The sequence below is a fragment of the Aythya marila genome (assembly GCF_965140915.1).
Source record: "Aythya marila genome assembly, chromosome: 11".
Taxonomy (NCBI): Eukaryota; Metazoa; Chordata; class Aves; order Anseriformes; family Anatidae; genus Aythya; species Aythya marila.
Window position 1 is genome coordinate 3,952,666 of NC_139052.1, and position 21,784 is coordinate 3,974,449.

General features: G+C 38.5%; 1 protein-coding gene and 1 long non-coding RNA gene across 7 annotated transcripts in view; one reads left to right on the top strand and one right to left on the bottom strand.

Annotated features, from left to right (window-relative positions):
* The window catches only part of LOC309882133, a 31,606-nt gene extending 23,892 nt beyond the window's left edge, over positions 1-7,714 (bottom strand). The window contains exons 1-2 of the long non-coding RNA XR_014318238.1: positions 7,489-7,714; positions 486-555 (exon numbers count right to left, since the gene is read on the bottom strand). This is a non-coding gene — a long non-coding RNA (uncharacterized lncRNA). The remainder of the gene's footprint in view (positions 1-485; positions 556-7,488) is intronic.
* Positions 7,715-7,814: 100 nt separating this feature from the next.
* The window catches only part of CGNL1 (cingulin like 1), a 57,820-nt gene continuing 43,850 nt past the window's right edge, over positions 7,815-21,784 (top strand). For 2 of the 6 annotated variants that reach the window (XM_082768848.1, XM_082768847.1), the window contains exon 1: positions 8,479-8,733. In XM_082768848.1, the coding sequence (XP_082624974.1) occupies positions 8,690-8,733 (44 nt within the window). In that variant the 5' untranslated portion in view covers positions 8,479-8,689. Of the gene's footprint in view, positions 7,909-7,928; positions 8,239-8,478; positions 8,734-21,784 lie in introns of those variants that run through there. The other 4 variants (XM_082768846.1, XM_082768845.1, XM_082768844.1 and 1 more) reach the window with 4 other exon arrangements.

Sequence of the window (21,784 nt, forward strand, 5' to 3'; positions counted from 1 at the left end):
GTTTAAGACAGCATCAATAGTTTTCTCAGAAGATACTATCATTGTTTGGCAAAAACATACTTGCAAAAATAAACTAACTCCAGAAAAAATTCCAGGGATGTATTTGGATACAGATGTGGACAGTGACTCTTGCCTACATACAAAATAAGACTAGCTGTGTAACAATTTTCTTTGCTAAATGTAAACATCCTACCATTGATAAACTTTGCAGAAAGAGAAACTGATTGCAGTATATTACTACCATCACTAGTACTTTAAGAGCACCCTCTACAGTCACAAAATGCTATTTAACCAGACAAACTTATGCCAACAGTAGACAGTATTAACTGAAAACTGGAGTATCGGTTCAGTTTCTCAGCGTAGCGTCATATCTTTATGAACAGATCTTTATGAGTGTTTGAAGCCCCGGTAAAGACAAGCAGACTTTGCATGAGTGTCAAAGATAGATTCTACTTCATCACTGAAGCCTCTGGATTTGAGGATACCTTAAATGTTCTGGGCTGACTCACAATTAGGCTGTAAAGTTCTTCTCTAGACGACGGATGATTGTGGGATCTGAAATGGAAACACAGGTTGGTATTTGTTTCAAAAGAAGGCAAGGAATAAACCACAGTCAAGGCCAAGAAGAATTAATTTCCCTGAGTCTGGTCATTTGCTTTTTCCTGGTTTTAGTTCACAGAATACTTTTTGTAAGAGTTGTACAAAATAGGTAATTATTTCAGATCACAATCAAAACTGAAAAAAAAAATATATCCATAAAATGCTTATACAAATGTACATTCTACTGTACAAATACTTATGTCTTGCTTTATTTGTAGGTTTGGTTAACAATTCTCATAAAGCACATTACAAGTCCTTCCTGGAAGTACAAATTGAGGAGAGGGAGGCTAGTGTGCCTCTAAGATTTTTATATACTACCCTTCAGCAACCTTTCAATTTCACGCAAACCCTTCCAGCAGCTCTGAACACGGTGAATCTGACACTATGGTGGTATTATTTGTTGTTATTGCAGTGTAACTCTTTTTTTTTTTTAATAGATAAAATCTTTCATCTGTTGCTTATTAATTTTTCAAATATATACAGAATATATTGTTTTCAGTTAGGAGACAGTAGACTTTATTCTGCTATGGCTTTCACTGTCCAAGTGAGTAAAAAAATAAAAATAAAAATTGTACGTCATTACTTCATTTTATTTTTTCTTGAAAAAAAAGAAAAAAGCAAGGGGCTTCCAGTATTTTTCCATGTTAAAGTTTGAATAACTGTTCATGTCATATTGAAATGAGTGGGATTGAAGAAGGAATTTTAAGTACATGCTTGAGCAGTCTTCTGCATAAGACCTGACAAGAAAAACCTATAAAGGTTGAAAATTCCAATCCTCTGAGACCTATATTTATTAGTATGTCTTCCTGGTTTTGCCTAAATTTACAAAGATGCTGATATTTTCTCATCTTCAGTGCATTGGTAGTTAAGATACTGCATGAGAATCAGGAATGATGTGTAACCTCTAAAATAGGAGGACCAATATCCTTGTGAGTTGATCCTTAATATTTCTTATATTGGGCATCTCTGAAATGTTGTATCTCCTCTGAAATATTGATTAATAAAACTGCCTATATTGTCTTCCTTCACCTGATTAAAAGGAGTAGCTAGAGACTAAAAAAAATAATAATCTTAAGAATATTAAAAATAATGCTTTTTTTGGTCTTTTTTTTTTTTTCTCCCCTAAATAAGATGTTTTTATCTTTTCCCCTAAATTTCCCCTTAAAATTTCCCCTAAATTTTTCCCCTAAATAAGATGTTTGTCGAAGGAACAGAATGGTTAAAACGATTACACCCACCAGGTGGTGCTATTGCACAACATCATAAAAGTATTCTTGCCGACATACCAAAATAGTTAGGTCAAAAGGTTTTGAGTCAGATGCTTCCATAGACTTCCATAGGCTTGAAAATATTTCCTTATTTTTGTCCAGAAGTCGGGGAACTAAAAGAAGTAATTAAAATATTAATGAATGCCTATGGGAGGGGGGGGGGAGTGAATGATTTTAGCAACATATTTTTACATGGAGTATAGGTAATTTTCTCTCCGTTCCAAGAGTTACTTGAATCTAAAGAATATAGTTAACGTTTTACCTCTCTATTGAAATAATTTAATTTCAGTGGAAATTGAGAGTCTTGTCTGGATATTGGTCCTAGCTCTTATCAAAGGCAGATCACATCTTTAAGATAGCTGAATATGACGCAAATCCTCATGTGACTTACAGGACTAATTCATATACATATATTATGTAAATTTAACTTCATACTCCTATAGCTACAGTACGTTTTAAAATATGAAAGTAGTAATTTTTAATTTATATTCTAATTTCCTTGATATGCTATTTATGTTTTTAAATGCCTGCACACCCTAAAACAAAATAATCTATATAAATTGCAAACAAAATAAAGTTACTTAAATAAAGATAAAAATACAATTAGAAACTTGTATTTCTGAGAAACACAGAGTATGTTCATTCTCCAGAATGTAATATTTGGATGCCAGACTTAAGAATATAGACCTTAATTTTGAAAATATTTATGTTAGACTAAACTTTAAATGATTATATTTTCTCAACATTAGGCACATGAGTATTATTTTTTGTTTTATGGACAAAACTGTTAAATTCCTCAGAAAGTCTTTGCATTGTCTTGCTATGATACATTTTTACTTCAACATAGTACATTCTGTTTTCTTTTTTTTTTTTTTTGTTACTAAATCTTCTGTCTACTTAAGTTGAAAACCATTTTGAGGTATGGATGTGTATCTGCTTGGAGCTCAGGAATGCCAAGTAAGATGTCCTAATACTGAGGGCATTATTATAAAGCAGATAAGACCAATAGTTTTTGAGAGCTACACCCATAAAGAGTATTGTAGCCATTCAATTAGCATTAGCTAATTCAATGATGAAGTAACCAATATTTATGATTGCAATGACTGAAACAATGCTGCATTTAAACTTTCTTCATATAAAGACACTGATAATGCTATTAAATTATTAACTTTGCATATTTGTGCAAAATGGAAACCCCATCTATGCTACCTGCTTAAAAAAAAAGTTTCTGTAGCATGGGCACAGCTGACTGCAGGACGGCTGACCTTGTCCAAATAGGGCTCTGTACACAACAGGAGAGCAGGTAACAGTTACAGTGGTTTCTGGAACTTTAATGTACATGCACTTTGTAGTATCTAGGATTTCTACAGGCTTTTCTTAGAAAAAAAAAGTCTTTTGTCTTTACTAGGATTGCTTGAATGAGGCTAGTGGGTCCACCCACCCATCTTTAAGGTATAAGGGAAGAAAGGTACAAATAGCCAAAAGCAGTCAGAGAAGAATGGAAGTTCAGAAAGCCTCATGATGGCTAGATATAGAGGTGTTGAAAAACTTCAGCTGAAGTTCATATCAATACTGGTTATTCATTTAATGTAAAAATTAACATATAGTCTAGTAATTAGAATTGAAACTATCACAGGATCAAACTTCGTGCTGTATTTTCCTGTCAACAGCTGTTAAAGTTAACTGTTTTCTTTTCACCTTCCACTGACCTTGCACCCTTAGAAATCAAGAGTGAGATACTATGTTTAGGTGCATAAGGTTAACGATTGTACAGTCTTGTGTACAGTAGGAAGAGTATTCATGGACTTCAACTAACTAAAATTAAATAAAATTCTATAGACGACAAGTTACAGGTTAAATCTTTACTTCCTAACTTTTTCCTCACCAGGGATTAACTAACATAAATTAAAAACTTGCATTTTCCCCTCTGAAAACATCTGAAAACATTAATCTCCTGTTCTACAATTTCATCTATAATTTCAGACGTCTTATTTGCCACGTTTTACTCTCCTCTTAAGAAAGTCCTGCAATATACACATGTTTTTGTATAGCTGCCATAATGGCTGGGATTATTCAGGCTTTTTTAGAATACTGTTGCACACCTCTCCACATCACGTGCCTGGGTTAGAGGCAGAGGGAACCCAGTGGTCTGGGTTGCATCAGTAGTACCCTGACAGCTGCTTAGAGCAAAATAGGAAACGACACATGTAAAAGACAGGGAAAACAACAACAATAATAATAATAATAATAATAAACTCACCACCAAGGAAAGAGGGGGAAAAATAAGAAAGGTGGGAAAAGAAGAATGGCCTCTCTTTAATCATCAGGAAGCAGAGAGCATACATTAAAAACCATCTGGTAAAAGTGTAAAATTAAATTTCTTCAAACAACCCAAATTCTCCTCTGGAATTAAATTTATACCAGGGTAAATTTAATATTTTAAATACAGCTGTTCCTCGGTGTTCTGTGCTAACCAAAGTGGTCTAGTTTTTATAAAAGAATACTGTCGCATGCTCATTTCATGCAAAAGTGCCTTAGATTTGTATACATGGCTGAGAATAAATATAGATATAATTTTAAAATCAACTCTGCAAACATTCTGCTTAAGATAAAATATTAAGTCAGTGAAAGTAATGTTAGGGATTAGAAAGAAGACATGAATTTTGACGACTGTTTCTTGAAACAAGGAATAGGTGAAAATATCTATTTAATATTGAATACACTTAATAACAGGGATAATTTTGTTACTTCTTAAGCAACAGACATCTAGACTTTTATGATGAGAAAATTGTAATACATATTGTAAAAGATAAGCCAGAAACGTTGCTTCAAAGTACTTATATACTGTGGTTATTGAATCAGATCCTTTCCTGAGGAAATCAGAAGGCTAACAAAAAGTCATAGTTCAGTTCAATGTGTAGTCTAATGGTAAGAGAGAGAGGTGCATATTACTTGGAACCAAGCATGGCCCTGTAAAACCAAACTTAAATACAGTCTGACTGTAGAGAAGAGAGCTGAATTTATTGAGTGCTATACAATACCCGAGGTGTGCTGGAGTAGCTAGCAGCTGGAATTAATCTACAGCACAAGCTGCTACAGCATTACTGTTTGTTTTTGCTTTAGCTGCATACTCCATTTTGTATTGTATTTCACAACTGCTTGATAATACACTGCCTGTACTGAGAGACATTAATCATAGTGTTGAGCCATTTTTGTAAACAAGGACCAAAGCCTTTATTTAAAGGAGAGGAAGAAAAAAGTAAGTGGCTGAGGGTGGGAAAGGAAATGGTAGCCTGCACTGAGATGGTATTCTGTGTATGACCTAACTCCACCTTTGGTGCAATTTTACCTGATTACTGTATTTGTATGCATTCCTTCAAAAAATTCTTACCTCACCAGACAATCTTGTCTTTTTGCAGCATTCCAGCTGGACTATAGCTCTTACTGAACAAAGTCATAATGCTTTTGCAGCATTACTACACCAAGTGGCCCTATAACTCATGTTTGGAGTATGCCAAAGATCTGTAAGTAACTGCTTGGCAAAACGTTTGACTGAAACTATAGTTTTCATGGACATTTAAAAGTTCAGATTAATCTTTCCGCAAGGGCATATAAAGTTTAGGATAGAATTTTGAGTTAAAATCCAGTGAAAGCTCTCTTTTTCAGTCTGGGGTGCTCACAGTCTAAATGGGAGTTTTAGCAGTTGTGCTGGTCCCATCTTTGACTTTTTAAAATACAAAATATGTAACATGAAACAACTTCCATGAAACTCAGAAATGCAGAACAGAAGAATAATTTCGTAAGCACTTTAATACTGAGCATTCCACATAGCAACTGCATTGCCTCCTGAGCTGCTAGCTGATATGTAATGTATCATGAAAAAAATAATTATTATAGACTCCATAATAATGGCTATTAGTCATCATAACTTGGTTGTTTTAGCTAGAAAATAATATTTTATGCTGTTTTCTGGTTTGCTTCTCAGTGCAATGGAAATGTGTTATTGTATAACACTGTTGATTAGCACCTGTTTTAATTAACTTCTAACAATAACCTGAAAATTATAGGTGTACGCACCTCTTTACTGAAGCATTTTCTTGCCTATACAGTTCCGTCACACATTACAAAACTATAGTAAGACACTGAACAAACTGTCAGCCTATTTCTTCACACTTTAATTCTAATAAAATACAGACATATGTACGCGGATCTGTGAGCTCAGCTGACTGACATCTGCCACGTAGTTCATGTAACTCTGAGGAAAACGGTTTAATTACTTTTGTTTCTTTCCCATTCTTTGATTCTCAGTTTTACCAATTAGAGGGGGGTTGAAAGGTAAACCTTGTGTACATTTTGAAAACAGCAGTGAAAGGAGCTGAGCAAACTATATAAACCTTTTACTTAAAAAGCTCCAGTATTAGTAATGGGCTCTGGTTATGTGAAAAAATATATATGAAAAGCAAGTGCCAAAATACATTAAAAAACAAAAAACAAAACAAAACAAGGTGGCAACAAGTTCTGGCTCATATGCATTTTGTCAGATCAACTTAATACATCATGAGCAGAAAAATCTGAAATAGTACAACTATGGCTTTCCTTTCAACAAGCAGTTTGAAGGAGAATGAATTTAGCACATTATGTATAGATGCATTTTTCCACAACAGCAGTCTATATAGACCCTGTCACCCTAATACTTCCATCCTCTTAGCAAAGAAAAACATTTAAATGTCTGCAAACGCCTCATTAGTTAGTTCTTTAGAAAATTGTTTAGAATTTTTCCCATTACCACAGTTGATAGATCTGTCTACTGATCAACCATCAGTATAGTATTTTATTACAAGCTACTGCTGTCATATTGCTACTTCTTTATCAACTTATTTTTGCTTTATCTAATTTTGCTGTTCTTGCAGGTACAAATACAGACTTAGAATATTAGAGAATGTATTTTTTTACCTTCTCAAAGTGCACTTATTTTTTAATGTGTTGTAGATTTGTGTGAACTTTAGCTTTTTTTTTTTTTTTCCAGTACAGAACCTAAAACTGCATCAGGTGCCCCAGAAATGCCTTTATTAATGTTGTATTGCGAGTGGTCACTTTTCTCATTAAACCTCTTCTCTTTACACATCCTAAGACAGGGGCATCCTCTACCACAAATCCATGCGATTCCTTGAAGTTTGCATTGTAGGCATTTGCTAACTAGGCGTTTTTTTTTTTTTTTTGACATATATGTAACAGCAGAGCAGCTGTGGTGTAAATGCGAAGAGCACTCATCTGTACAGCTGCATTTGAAAGACACATGCCTATCCATGCTCCTCCAGCAGAATAAGTCTGTAAGTGGTTTTCATGACTTAAATACTGATTTTTTTTTTTTTTTTTGCATTCGCTGCCCTGTATTTCTCTGTCTATTCTTGACATAGACCTATTTTATTTTTCTTTCCCTGTACATTTGCTATAACTTTTTTTTTTTTTTTTTCTCCTGACAATGCTGCTTGGTTTAGGGGGTTCAAATCTTGAGAGCAAATTTCTGATAGCGTAAAATACTAACCGAGGCCCGACTTGTGAGTTGCTTATGGTCACTTGAGGTTTTCTTGTTTGTTAGTTTTTTTTGAACAACACTTACAAACTCGGGTCCTTAGCACTGAGCCTTCCTTCACACCCGGGCGAAGGGGGACACACCACAGCGAGGCAGCGCTTCGCTTCTCGCTCCATGTGTAGAATGTTCTGGAAATCTGCGCAGACCTTTCTGGGCTATTTCCAGTCTCACCGAAGACATCGTGAAAATCACCCAAAACAAGGCAGCCTCGGCGTGCCCCGAGGTGGCGGTGCCCGTGCTCTCGCTGCCTGCTCCGGCCCGGCCCCTCGGCCCTTCCCTCTCACCTCCACCCGCCCGGCCCTGCCCGGAGCCGCCTCAGCTCCTCCCGCTGCGGGGGGAGAGCGGCCCCAGCAGGCGGTACCTGGGCCCGGCGCTGGGCTGCAGCTGCAGCGGACTGCCCCAGCCGCCCCTTTTCGTCCCGGCACCGTTCCCCGCAGCCTGAACGAAGTAGGAGCAGCCGCGCGTGGTTCTGTTTGTTTGTTTTTGCGTTTTGTTTTCCGCCCTGCGCAATCCGTAGGTGCGCTGCGCTGCGGGCGGCTCCGGCCTGAGGCAGGCCCGCGCTCCCCTCAGGGAGCCCAACGGCCGCCCGTGGGCGGGAAACAGCCGCGCGCGCCCGAGGCCGCCCCTCGCTCACCTGAGGGAGCGCCCCCGCGGGGCTCCGCCCGGCCCGGCCCCGGCCCCGGTCCCGGCCCCCTCCCCCGCCGAGGGGGCGGGCGGGCGGCGAGCGCGACACGGAGCTGCCGGGGATCCCGCGCGGAGGGCAGCGCCTCGGGACGGGTGAGGAGAGGCGGCGGCCCGGGGAGCTCGGGGAGGGGGGGCGGCGGCCGCGCGGATCTCCTCAGGGATCTCTCCTCAGGGATCTCCTCACGGGGCCGGCACCGCGTGGGGGCTCCGCTGCCGTCCCCCGCAGGCCGAGGGCGCCGAGCCCTGCCCGGCCGTGAGGCAGCGGGGGGGCAGCGGGAGCCCTGCCCTCAGGTGGGCTGAGGGGGCGCTGAGGGGGGCCGGGGGCCGCCCGCATTCCTCGGGGGATTCCTGGCATTCCTCAGCCGGGGTCACTCGGGCTCCTTCGGCTCCCTTTCACGCCCCGGCCCAGCGTATTTTGGGGACAGGGTGTGTCCGCGCCGGGTGTGCTCGGCTCCGTGGGAAGGGCTGCGAGCGGCGGTGCAGCCATCTCGCCCTGCTTCCCAATTCACCTCGCCTCTGATACAGCTCGCGTCCCTCCCTTGCGATGACAACTTCACGGGGAGATCAGGACTGCGATAAAACTTTGTGGTGAGTTTGGATTAGCAGCTCCAGCTGACGAAAGAATAGTTGTACAGCTTTTGTCTTCCTTCTGTTTTCCACTTCTCCACGTAAGCTTGCGTGAGTGTTGAGCTGTCGATTTTTTTAATTTTTTTTTTTGGAGGCAAAATATTTTTAAAAAATACCCTGCAGTACAGTTGGAGCAATTATCAAGGTAGAAATAGTGGAAACCTCTCCTGGAAGGTGGTTTTGTTTATCTGAAGAGCTCCTTGCATGCGTTCACACAAGGTGAATCCTGTAGATGAGCCAGAAGCCCCCTGGGGTGTAATGATTTGTGGGATCCGTACAGCAGATACTCGTGAGAATTTGGGGGATTCAGTGTCTGATGCTGTTTTTGACAACAAATGGTGTCACATCTCACCGTTACGGTTCACTTATAAGGCTGGTTTTAACAGACCTTTAAAACTTTGATAAAAGCTGTATGAAAATGGCAAAGATAAAGCACTGATTACCTTTTTTAAAGTGCTTTATGAAAATTTGTTTTGCTAGCAATTATTTTGTCTATAAATGCCATTCTTTTCTTAAATTCTCTTTTTTCTGTCACTCAGAATAAATCCCCCTATGCACACAGTGAGTACTAAACCAGGTGTGATTACTGTTGATTAGCATAAAGGTATACAGTGTAGCTAATACTTTTTTTTTTTTTTTTTTGCCTTTATTTTTTTTCTTTTACTGGAGTGCTGGAGTGTAAGAACTCCAGTCATTTTTGTGAAAAGATTATAAATGGAAAGAAAACTTGCATGCGGTATTGGGGTGTACCATTGGTAGTGTGGTAAGCAGAATGTTATACCAAGGGATTAAAAAAGTGTGTCATGTTATGAGTGGCAATTAAAATACTTTTTATTGCATATTATTGTTTGCCTGAGAAACAGCAATATTTGCATCTATGGTCTTAAGCAGAGTATAATATTATCTGTGCAGCTGTTCACAAGTTTTTAACAGAAAACTCAGTAATATTAGAAAGCAATATTTCTACTTCAGATTTAAAATTGATGTAAGATAGTAAGATGGATTATCTTTCACGTAATAGAATATAATCATTATTAGAAGATTTTTTCCAGGTTAATACTGAGATTTCTTATAATCACCTGGTATTCTGCATGTGCTTTTTAAGGTATAGGGATGTTTTTCAAATGTATTAATCATTGATTAAAAAAATATATAATTCATTTACATATACCTTAAGTTGCATTTGATGACTGTTTCTAAGCCCACTTCAGAGCAAATGCACACTGGAAAGGATTATTTTTTGCTAATATCCATTATGTTATGAAAGTAATGAAAAAGCCGGGGTAATCATTGCTAATCTATGTGCTCACAGAATTTGCGATGATATCCCAAACAGACTGTTTTAGACTGCCTGAATTGCCTTCAAGCAGACCAACTTAGTATAATTTCTGTTAATTGCGTTGTTTAGATTCTCACTGTCACTGGTAACATGTCTGAGAATGCACTTAGGGTTCCTCTGATGGGGTATGGCGGGTGTGGAATTTAATTTGTGGTAAAAATGTTACCTGATGCAGTGGTGGAGTGAGGTACTGAGGTAAAACTCCTGTGCGGGGAATTTTACCTCACTAAAAGGATGCCAGAGCAGAAACAAAGAATTTGTAACAATATTTTGTTTCTTATGTGTATTGCGTAATAGGAAGTTGATCTTTCTGGCAGTATTGGTGAAACTGGTTTGTCTAGAGTGTGCAGTGTCACCTGAAATGTGTAGGTGAAATGGTGTGACCTCAAACTTGAATTTTTAAATTGTTGTGGAGCAATGTGAGATGAACATACCTGCAGAGCTTTGTTGCAATGAATTTATTAAGCCTGGACTACAGTGGACAGGTTATTAATTTAAAAATAGCTGCCTTAAGGATTTGGGGGCCTAATAATTCTGCTGATGTTAGAAATTAACCAGAAGTAGTCCAGCATAGATTCGTTGTGCAGCCTGGTGTTTTACCACTTCTGCTTTTTTAAAGCCATAGTTGTAGTGATTTTGATGATATTATCTGCCATTTTTACTATGTTGAAAGCTGAAATTGTGTGTTTTGTTGTCATGTATGCAAACCTGATTATGTCAAATGATGTTCAGCCTAGGGTAGTAAGACAGGTCTACGTGTCTTAATAGACACGTAGTGTCTATTTGTCTTAATATGTAGTAGCAATCTGGTCAAGATCACTGATGCTAGCAGGTTTCTGAAAAATGACAATGGACACTAAAATTGTGGGGACATTTTTCCCACCTCTGCACTATGTCTATGCTGAACAGCAGCAGAAATTATAGAGCTGCATACCGTCTTGGTGTTCAGATAAAGCAGGCTTAATGACCAACTGTGTCTTGAATGGCCAGGATGTGGTGAAGATACTGGAATTTCTAACAGTGTCCTGGGGAATATGGTGGTCTTGATGCATACTCAGCTTAGGTTTGGCATTTCACCGGTGGTTTTTGCATGTCTTGAATGCTGTGTTGGTTGTTTTGCTTTAAAATTGCTTGAGGGAAAGTACTTTTTGTATTCATGGAGTGATTGTTTCAGGCATGTTTATCTGGAAACATTAACACCTTTCAGAAACTGCTTTGACCTCCATTCTCAGAGTTAGTTAAACCTAAATGGTAACATTTTTCAGTATATCCGAGTATGACAATTTAATGTTTAAGCCTGAAAAATTAACATGTTAGGAATATATGTGTGGTAGATCTAGTGAAGTGGTAGTCATGGAGTCACTACTGTTTGGGATTAGAGCTCAGTGTGTTTGCTGTGACCTTGAACCATCTCTGCCAACAGTGCTGGCAGCCTCCTTGAAGGAGTTTATCCAAGTGTAGCCTTAAATCCTTCTGGTTTATGTGAAACAGAATGAATGACAAAATCCACAGCCAACCATTTTAAGTACCTAGTGTAGTTTTTCTTTGTATGCCTTTAACTAATTTTTTAGCCAGGATGAACTATGCTTTTTAAATGAAATTAATCCATCTTTTGTATTTCCAAGAGCCAGTAACCCCATTGACAGTAACAGATCTAAACTGAAAGTTCTGTAATAATTTTCTCATGTTCTTTTTATTTTGTTAAAATCAGAGAGCAGTGAGGAATAGAGGTGATTGGAAAAATATTTTAGAAAGCACTTCCACTTAAAAAAACAAAAACAAACAAACAAAAAACAAACAAACAAACAAAAAAACAACAAAAAACAACCCAAACCACCGGCAAGACTGGTAAGACTGGAAGATGCCTCATTTATTACTGCCACTGCCCCTTCTTTGAGGGTCTCTGCTGTGAGGGGCCAGCACACCAGGAGCACTGCCAGGAGCGTTACCATTCAGATAGCCTCATGCCTCTAAGCAGTCTGAGCATGACAAGAGCTTGGCTCCAGGCATTTGCAGAGCTTAATAACTCTTCAGTTATATGTAAATTACTTACACCATTTTAATGGAGCTAAAATGGCATTCTGGAAACTATGAATATACTATGAGCAGGGGACTGGTTGGCTGGGCTGGCTTTGGTTACGCTTTCATATGTATGTGCGTGCACATACCATTTCTGTGGGTGTGCACGTGTGCGTGCATAAAGTGACATTTCATCATAAAGTGACAGACACTTGCAGATAGCGTATAAGCGATTCTATTGAATGCTACCTCTAAGAGCTGTTGAAGTTCAGTGAAAGGGGAAAATGTGTTTTATTCATATAAAATCTCTCAAAAGTGGGTACTGATTTGTGATCTGATTCAACAGAAAGCGTAACATGAAAGAGGGTAAAATTTGAGCTTTGATATAGAGGTTATGTGAATCAAGCTCAGAATATTTTGGTAGGCCTTTAGAAGCTGTGAATGGGTTGGGGTTTGCCTTCACACAGTCCTTTGCAGACCATTAGCTGTTTAAACAAACAAAAAGCTATGGAACAAATGTCTGATATTTGTTCCCCTAATTGGTGCAACAGCAGCAGCCTTTATTTACACGAACAATCGGTATGTAATGCTATGTTACAGTTCCACAAACACTTTAACCCTCATAAAGGAGCAGGCCCACCTCTCATTCCCTCCCAGCTTCACACCCTCCAGCGGGAGGACGAGAAGAGCGGAGGGTTGTGGGAGCTGGTGAAGCCTGAGCTCAGCGGAGGAGCACGGTCCGCACTGGGCAGCTCTGGCCATGTGGGCTCTGTAGGCCTATAAGTGATGTGGTCCTGGCGGAGCAGTCCAGCTCGCCGTGGAGCTCCCTAGGCTCTGCCTATGCCTCTGTGACCGAGCGTGATGATATCATCTTGTTGTCTTGTGGTGGCTGGGCTCAGCACCCACAGTTCTGACTGTGTATTTAAATTCTAAAATGCATGGTTGAGTTAGTTGAAAGAAGCTAGATGGGTATGAAGCCAAGTGTCTAAAGAATACAATGTAATTAAGACAAAGCTTAACAATAGAAATATGGGAGCCATAACCGGCTCGTATACAGGTGAAGCTGTGGCCCTGTGTTGGCTGAGTAAAATTTGACTCCTAAAGCCTACCTGATATGTAGTTTTTGTACTTAAATGCTTATGAATATCTTCTTAGAGACAAAGCTTTTTGTGTGTGTCTTCATATAGGTTAGTTAGTACATCTTGGTCTCTGTGTGCAGTTTTACTAGTATTGTGCCTCCTTAATTTTATTTAGAAATAAGCTGTGCTTATGAAATCAAGGTTACGCTGGTTGCATCTGTTGTAGATCAGTTGTATTGCTGTACAGCGAACGTTACATTTTTGTGTGAAAATACTGAAGGTGATCTTGTGATATGTGACATCTAAAGACAAGGAATAATTTTGGAGTAGGGGAACACTTTTTTAAAGGAATATTAAAAATAATTTTATGTTCTTGAAGCATTGGCAAAACTTTTTAATGAAGGTTGCTCTCTTTTAATGTTTTGAGAAGGGCCTTCTAAAAGACACTTTAATTTTAACAGAGCTGAGATTTTTGCCTGAGACTGTACAAGCTATCAACAGGATACCCTCTTCTATTTAAACAATAATGGTGTCATTGGGATGTAATAAGATAATTTCCTTTGGAACAAAATACAAAGTTTCTAACACTGACAATTGGAGGAAAATGTAGTGAAACAACATACAATCTCTTGTGGAGTGAGCCTGATCACATCAGATGTTTGGATACAAACCAGCTTTTGTATTTGAAATCACAAACTGCTTTTAGAATCTATAAGTATCCTTGTGTTACTCATCTGTTGTTCCTGTCAATTCTTCTATAGATATGAGCACTCAATTTGATAAACTAGAAGAGACTATATAAAAGTTCAATTTCCTGACTTTTTTTAACCTTTTCTGTTGTGAGTTTGTCATAAAAACAAGGAAAATTTGAGTGTAGTCGTATCAACTCTGAGATAAGTATTTACAAGGTTTTGTTGTTTGCTTTCTCTCTGAATTTAAAGTTTATAAAAGTTAATTGTACTGCAGTGGTGTCAGGATACTTGGCAAGCTGATAGCCCCAGTAGATTGGATTCAGTGCTACTGGCAAAGAAGTTTGTACAGCTCTAAGCCTCTGTGGGACACAAAACGCTATAGCGGTAAAAATACACTTAGGCCTATATAAAGCTTTTACAAACATGACTATTAAAAAAACAAGTGTAATGCTCCATCTTCCTCCAGTGATTTTACTGAATACCATATTGTACGTGACCTGGGACAAGCTGAGACAGCAGGCATGAATTGATTTCCTGAAACCATACTTCAGATATGGGTTGTTGTCTTCTGCATTAGTAGCATTTTAATGTGTTTCTAGTTTCTGATTGATTGCTTAGGGTTTGGGAGAATCTCGAAACTTATTATCTCAGTAAAGAAAAATACAGCTTTTTAATTAATAATACAGAATTTGTTTTGCGGTGGTAATACAGTTTATAATAGTGAAAATAGAGGAATTTGGAGTTCTCTTAGTATTTATTGTCGTTAAGAAAAATCAAGGCTTTGATTTCTGTTCAGCAAGCAAGGTGGTTTTCAGGTCATATCATATTTCTTTTGGGGATAAATCCTGTGAAATTATGACTAATTGAGTTCATGCATAGCAGATTAAGAAATTGGGCTATATGCTATTTCCTTTTCTTCATTCAAACTTTGACAATTTATGAGACCTGAGGATCTGCCAAAATATCTTGTTGTTGACTCACAGCCACTGAAGCAGATTTTCCTTTTGAAAATAAATAAATAAATAAACAAACAAAACCTGCTAGTTGTCACACAGTTCAAGCATTTAGCTGATCTGTCACATACTTTCAAAGGACAAACAATATGTTGTACATTTGAGACATCGAGACTTCCTCACACACAACATTTTTCAGCCAGAGGGAGTATGAACCAAGTGGTAAGCAAAGGAACAGTGTTGTTAGGCCCAGCCTTTGCTCTAACTGCTATTACTCATTTTTTTCTGTTCACAATCTTTCTTAAATACAGCTCTTCTCTGGTCCTTGAAGGGGTGGCTGTTAATATTCTGGTTTATCGGTTGAGCATCTGAATTAATATTTGGGTGGAATTGTGAAACTGAAATCCCTATTTCTAAGGCAGCAGATCTTAGACTTACCAATGTACTATACTGCTTTCCAGGATACATTTATAAAGTAATACTTGCAGTCCTTGCTAGCCTACCCGCAGCTGCTTGCTTCCACTAACAGCTGTGGAAGAAAAGTGTTATTTTGAGTTTTTCCTCCTGTAGGGAAGTCTGGCATGGCATCCCTAGTTCTGTCTGAAATCTGGACAGAGAATATTTTCCGTGGAACAAAAATGAAAGTAATTGATTCAGAAACATTGGAATTCCCCCCCCACACTAAAATGTATTGCAGTGATAGCATACTTCTTTCTGTCCCCCGCACTTCTCTGTGGGTCAGTTTTCCTGGCTGGACTGTAGGTACAAACCTATTTGTTTCCTGGTTTGGAGGCTGGAATTATTTTCAGAGAAAGAAGTTTTGTTATTGCTGTTTTTAAGGTCAGAAGTGTGCAAATTATTTTGAATATTATCAGTTTGCACAGAAACACAGAACTGTGTTTCACTATCTCATTTTGTAGTCCCAAATCTAGAACTTTCAAATTTCTCTTTTCTCCCTTCCACTCTCCTGTAAGCAGGGGACCAAGGAACACTCAGCTACACCAGAGTTATTTTCCCTATAGACTAAAAGGAACAGACGGCAGCCCAGGCCCATTTTCCTCTTGCAGAAAGTCTCAGATTTTAGGCAGCATTGACAGTGATGTAGTTTCCCCTCATGCTTGCAATGTGTATTTATGAGATTGTGTTCCACCAAGTGTAAAAACATTACAGTTTTGGTCTTTCCATGAATTATCCTGTCTGCTTCCTTTGCTGTACCTTCACAGTATGCAAGTTTTCCTTCCTCTTCTCTCCCCAAGTTATTTCCTGTCCTTTTTTCATAGCACTGTATTGACCAAACACCCACTTTGTCTTTGTCTGATGTTGATGGTGCTTTCTGAACTGTCAGCTGGAGAGCAAACTCAGTGTTCTGTAAAGCTGGAGTACATATTTTACAGTTCCTTCCTGTCTTTTTGCTGTGCATGTGTGAAAAATCTGAACTAAGCATCCATCAACTGTTACGTCCCTCTTTTTTTTTTTTTATGGGTAGGGCTGTGTAAGTTCAAGGTTTTCAAAAGTCATTCTATAGCTTTAAGATTTTCTTTCATCCAAGAGCAAGAATTAGTGAAAAGCCAAATAACTCAAGGGCAAGGGCATTTAGCTAAATTCATTCCTCTACAAAGAAGATAATGGTATGCCCTAATCCTCCTTTAATGAAAAATCTTTAGCTGATTCAGTTTTAGGAGTCTCGGGCTTATAATATTGGAGTTTGTGTATTTCTGTCATCGAGAGAACCAGGGAGGAGTCCTAGTGCAATGGGAAAAGTGGAGAAGAGAGAGAGATCCCTTTTATTCTCCCATATTTCTTCACTGGATGTGTGCAAAAGGAGCGCACACATACTGCAACACAGTACCTGTGAAAGATCTGTGGCTCTTAGACAGGGGCAGGGAATGTATCTGGTGGTGGGAGCAGTAGCAGTGTGCACCCACATGCCAGTCAGCATCCCTGGGTTGTGTCCCAGGAGCCCCCCCCCCGTCTATCCAGCGCAGCTTGTCGGCTCGCCTGCTGGAAACAGAAACTGAGAGGTGCTTTCTTGTGGATATGCTACGGGCATGCTTAGTACGGAGGCTGTAGGAGACAGGAAACAGAAGAGCAAGCTTCGTATGCAGAGCATGGCATTTAACAAGATTGGGAAACCATGGTTTTAGATAAATCTGTCTTCTAGATTTGTCTAGAGGAGAACCGAAATGGATGAGCGGACACATTTCCATGCCTTTGTGATGTGGTAACGTTAGGAAGGCTGCAGAGCTGCTGGAGCAAACAGGCATCTCTGGCACAGAAATACACTTCTCAAAAGCACTCTTTTCTCTTTGTGTTGGCAGGGAGAACAGTAGGGGTTCCAAATTACAGGGGTTTTATTTTGTAACATTGGTCTCAAATAACTCCTGGTAGCTAGCATTAAAATAGGTGGCATCAGCTGTGAAAGGACATGTTTTGGAGGCAGTATAAAAAATGTTTTTGACGGTTAAATCTTCAGTGTTCCTCTCCTGTGGTACTTTGCAAAGTATTGTATCACTGAAGAACAAACTGCTACAGAAGAACATTGAGAGTATTGGATTTTCAGGCATTAGGCCCTCTCCCGACAAGTTCCCTTTCTGAACAGCAATGTTTCCATTTTTGGCAAAAATAAGTTGTTAAGAAAAATGAGACCATTTCTCAGAAATGATAAAATATGGGGCTTTCATACCAACTGAGGCCAGTATTTAAAATGATTGTTTAAAAGTCTTTACAAAGGTTTCTTTTAAAAAGAAATCATAAAAACTGAAAGGCCTGAACAGCTTTGAGTGCTACTTTTTTGTTTGTTTGCAGAAGTGTTAAGCTTGAGCTGCACCAAGGCCATGTTGTTGCCAGAATAGGTGATCTCATTATTCCCTCACTTGCTGATCTGATAGAAAACTGCCTTTTTTCTTTCCGGATCAGTAAAGCTGGTCTGGGTCACTGTGCAGCTGCATGGCTGTTGGCTTTGTCATAAAAAGAACGGGGTTTGTACAGCTGAGATAACGGGATGCCAGAACAGCAGCTCTTATGGGGTAGAGTGTCATGGCCTGTGTTGTTCTAAGGCAGCTGCTGAAACACAACGTTGAAATGGAGTAAGCATCCTTCACAGCAATGTGTTCTGAACTTTGCAAGGAGATACTTGATTGAAAATGACTCTTCTGCTGAAATCTGAACTAAAGGTAATGACTTGGGAAATACAGTGAATCCTCTCTAATGACATGTGTAAAACATAATGCATGGAGCAGATTTGCTTTGCTTGTGTCTGACTGTGATTCCTGCATCTTTAATTCTCTGCTCTTTTGGACTTGCTTGAGATGCAAGTGGCTTTATCGAGCTTGTTGATCAATAAATCCAGCTGCTTAAGTGTATATGGTGTAACTGGAGAAAACTAGACTCTTTTCTGGAGTGTTTGCAAGTTTACAGGTAAAACTTTGTTGCTCAATAGTTTGACTTGGTGTGAGGAGCACATAAAGTTACCAGGCAGATGTAAATATCCTTTCCCTGTTCTGAACTGCAACTTTTCATCTCTGAAAGATAATGGCGATTGCATGTCCTTGACTATATTCTCTGTCATTTTAGCAAGTGGAATATTTTCAGAATAAAATAATTTCTTGAAGCAGTTACTTCATATGTCCTGATTAATTTGTAGATGCTGTTGTGACATACAGGAGAACTGGTTTTGTAAAATAATATGACAGTGTCCTACTGAATTAACACTTTATGCATAATCATTAACTCTGTTTTCTGGAAAGAAACGAAAGTCTCTCATTTTGTATTCTTTTTTAAAAATCCTTTGGTACTGCAAATAATTACTAACAAGGTTATATAATACAAAATTGAAAGTATTAGTGTGGCAGAAAACCTGGACTCAAAATTTGTGTCTCCCTCAATAATAAGAAAACACTTTCTGTTTTTGATAAGTAGCTGCAATGAAATAAGCAGCCACACAAATAGGAAAAATCTCTTCTTAAGTACTGTTAAAATATCTAACCTCTCTTCATAAGCTTAAGAGTAAACAGACTGTTCTGTCATAACATTTGAGAGCTTTGGCAGCCTTAAAGAAGATTAAAACTAGACAGTTTTAGCTGTCAGTGCCCCCAGCTGCCTGCCACTCCCCTCTGTCAGGTCAGAATGTATTTCATTTGTAGTACAGAAAACCAGGCTGATTGCATTCACCTAGTGTGCCAAGCTGCAAATTTTCATGGCAGAGGTGTGCACACACAAATGGTTCAGGAGTTCCTGTTTGGGAGATGGTGACGTCCATCAGAGGAGTGGGGTAGACAGATGGTGGAGTCACAGCGTCAGTCCTCTCATCCTAATCTATTGCTGTAAGCCTGCCAAAGTCTGGGATGTCAACTATGTAATGTGTGCGTAAAAATGACTGTGACTATAATTACACAATTAACATCATTAGAGGTTTTAAGTTTTCTTTGGAAAGGGTGTGTATTAGTAAACATGCTAGACTTTTTTTAATTAAAAAAAAAAAGTTTATAATATTGAAAAAACAATGTTTTCACGTATTGTAAAATAACATTTTGATATTAGGTAGTTCATTCACTGGTTGGATGTTTAATAAAACAGGAACTCTAAGTTAAGCCTTCAGATATTTGAATGATTGGGCCAGCTGTCTTACTTTCTTGTATATATGTTTTTCAGTTATGAAAAAATAAAATATTTTATTTAAATATGTTTCTAAACTTCGTTTTCCACAAGGTTTTATCATTTTATATAATAAAGTGAAGTATTTTAATACTCACAAACAAGACAAAAGCACTTATTTCTTTGTAGTCTATAAGAGACAAAAAAAATACTACTGGTTACTTTTAACTAGATTGTTAACCTAACTGCTGTTTCCACTATTTGCCCCAGGGATGGGACATCCACAGCTTCACTGGGAAACCTGTTCCAGTGCCTCGCTGCCCTCTGAGTGAAGAATTTCTTCCTTATCTAGTCTAAGCTATCTAGTCATTTAGTTTAGAAACCCCTTGCCCTGTGTCACTGTACTCCCTGATAAAGTCTCTTCCCAAAGAGACTTTGTATATAAAAATGGAAAGCATAAAAGCTTCAAAGTGCTAACTTTATTTGATAAAAACTTTTGAACTTTAAAAAATACTTATGTTTTTGTTGCCTTGAGCAAACAAAGAACAGTTTTGAGGCATTGATAAATGTAGATGGATCTCAACAGGTTAAAGAACGGAGCGGAGACCCTGGTTTCGTCTCCAATCTCCAGTTACCATTTATTAGATCAGCATAGCTTGGTTCCTCTATAGTGTATATGCTGAGTTGCTGATCTGTATTGTCCTGTTCCTTTTTTCCTCCATTGTTTTCATAGCTAGCATCAGTGCAGCTGAGTAGCTGATTTCAGTTCTCTGGTCAAAAACCCACCAAATCAATGGAGATGACTTCATTGACTTCTGTGTGTTTAGAATAAGCTCTTGCTATTTTTACTTTGTCATTTTGTCTCTGCTTATACACAGAAACACTGTAATTAATGTGAGCTGTTACAAGTAATCATAAAGGAAAGTCAAGTGATATGGAAAAATACAAAGACCAGAAGCCCAAGATAATGAAATGTATTGGTACTTGTGGTTTCCTTTCTGTGTTCTCCCTCCTTCATTTCTCCACTTCTTGTAGTCTTTGCTGGCTCATGTTTGCTTTTCCCTTCATTATGTTTCTCTTCTTACTCGAAGAAGTCTTAAATAGAGATCAAATTTGTAGTTTCAATTTATTTCCCTTTACTAAGTGATCTTAACCCCTGTGATAACTCACTACATAGCTCACTACATCTTTTTGTATCTAAGAAAAACTTCAATAGTGAAGAATGCTCTTTATGTCCTGCATCAAAATAATCAATTATTATGTAGCATTGTAATTAGAGTAGCATATTTCATCGTACTTTCAGATGAAGTGAGCCTGCTATTGAGGAAGAGCTGGAGTTGTTTTTATTGGGAGAAGAAAAGGTTTTTGAGGGGAGAAAGAAGAAATGGTTAGAAACTAGCATACTATTAATATTCAACCAAACTTTCTAATACACTCTCAGGAAAAACAACAAAAAATCTGCTGTTGTTTAGAATATCTGAGGGAGACGATTCGCACTCAGATGCATAGGTGGGTGAAACTTGCTGCAGAGGCTTGTTCTTTTTTCAATGAGACATCCTGTTGTTTCAGTTTCCCTTTGATTATTATTCATTGTCATTTAGTAATCTTGGTTTTGTCAAGCTTCAGTGATTACTCAGCTCTCCAGCTCAGTTCAAAAGTTTATTCCTTTCAGGTTTTGCATCAGTCTGACAGAGTCTGGAGTTCCATTCTTCTAAAGACACAGCTCTTTCTGTGTCTGCATTGCCTCTGCTACTGGTAACTACTAAAACACTCATAATACACAACAGACAGTGAAGTAAAAATACACACAAAAGCAGCTCTTACAGAAAGGAATGAATGGAGTTTAGTATTAAAAGTGCAGGTAGCATTTAATTTTATTGTTTTCTAGAACTGAAACAGTTTTGGCACATACAGCCTGGACTTCACATTCCTGTTGCTCCTGAGAAAAATATACTACCAACCTTGGAAATACAAGCATTATTTTCCCATTTTTGTTGCATAGCAAAGTATTTATTTTAAAATATCAGCTTGTTCTCTGAAACAAGCCCACAGCTAGAAGACTGTTAAATTATTTGTAGCAAAGTTTACAGTTGTGGATGACTGAGAGATGAAAAAGTTTATTTTCAAATGTCTTTAGAAGCATATTTTTTTGCTGTGAAATGGGATAGAGTGACATAAAGTTGCCATGGGGTGACAAAGTTAGGGGAAACAGTGACCTTTCCACTTCTGAAAACAACTGTTGAAAGCAAAGTACAAAGTACATACAAATGGAACTCTAAGGCATGAGGATATTGACTTCTCTTGCAGTGCTTTAGGTACATAAAACTCACAACCTAA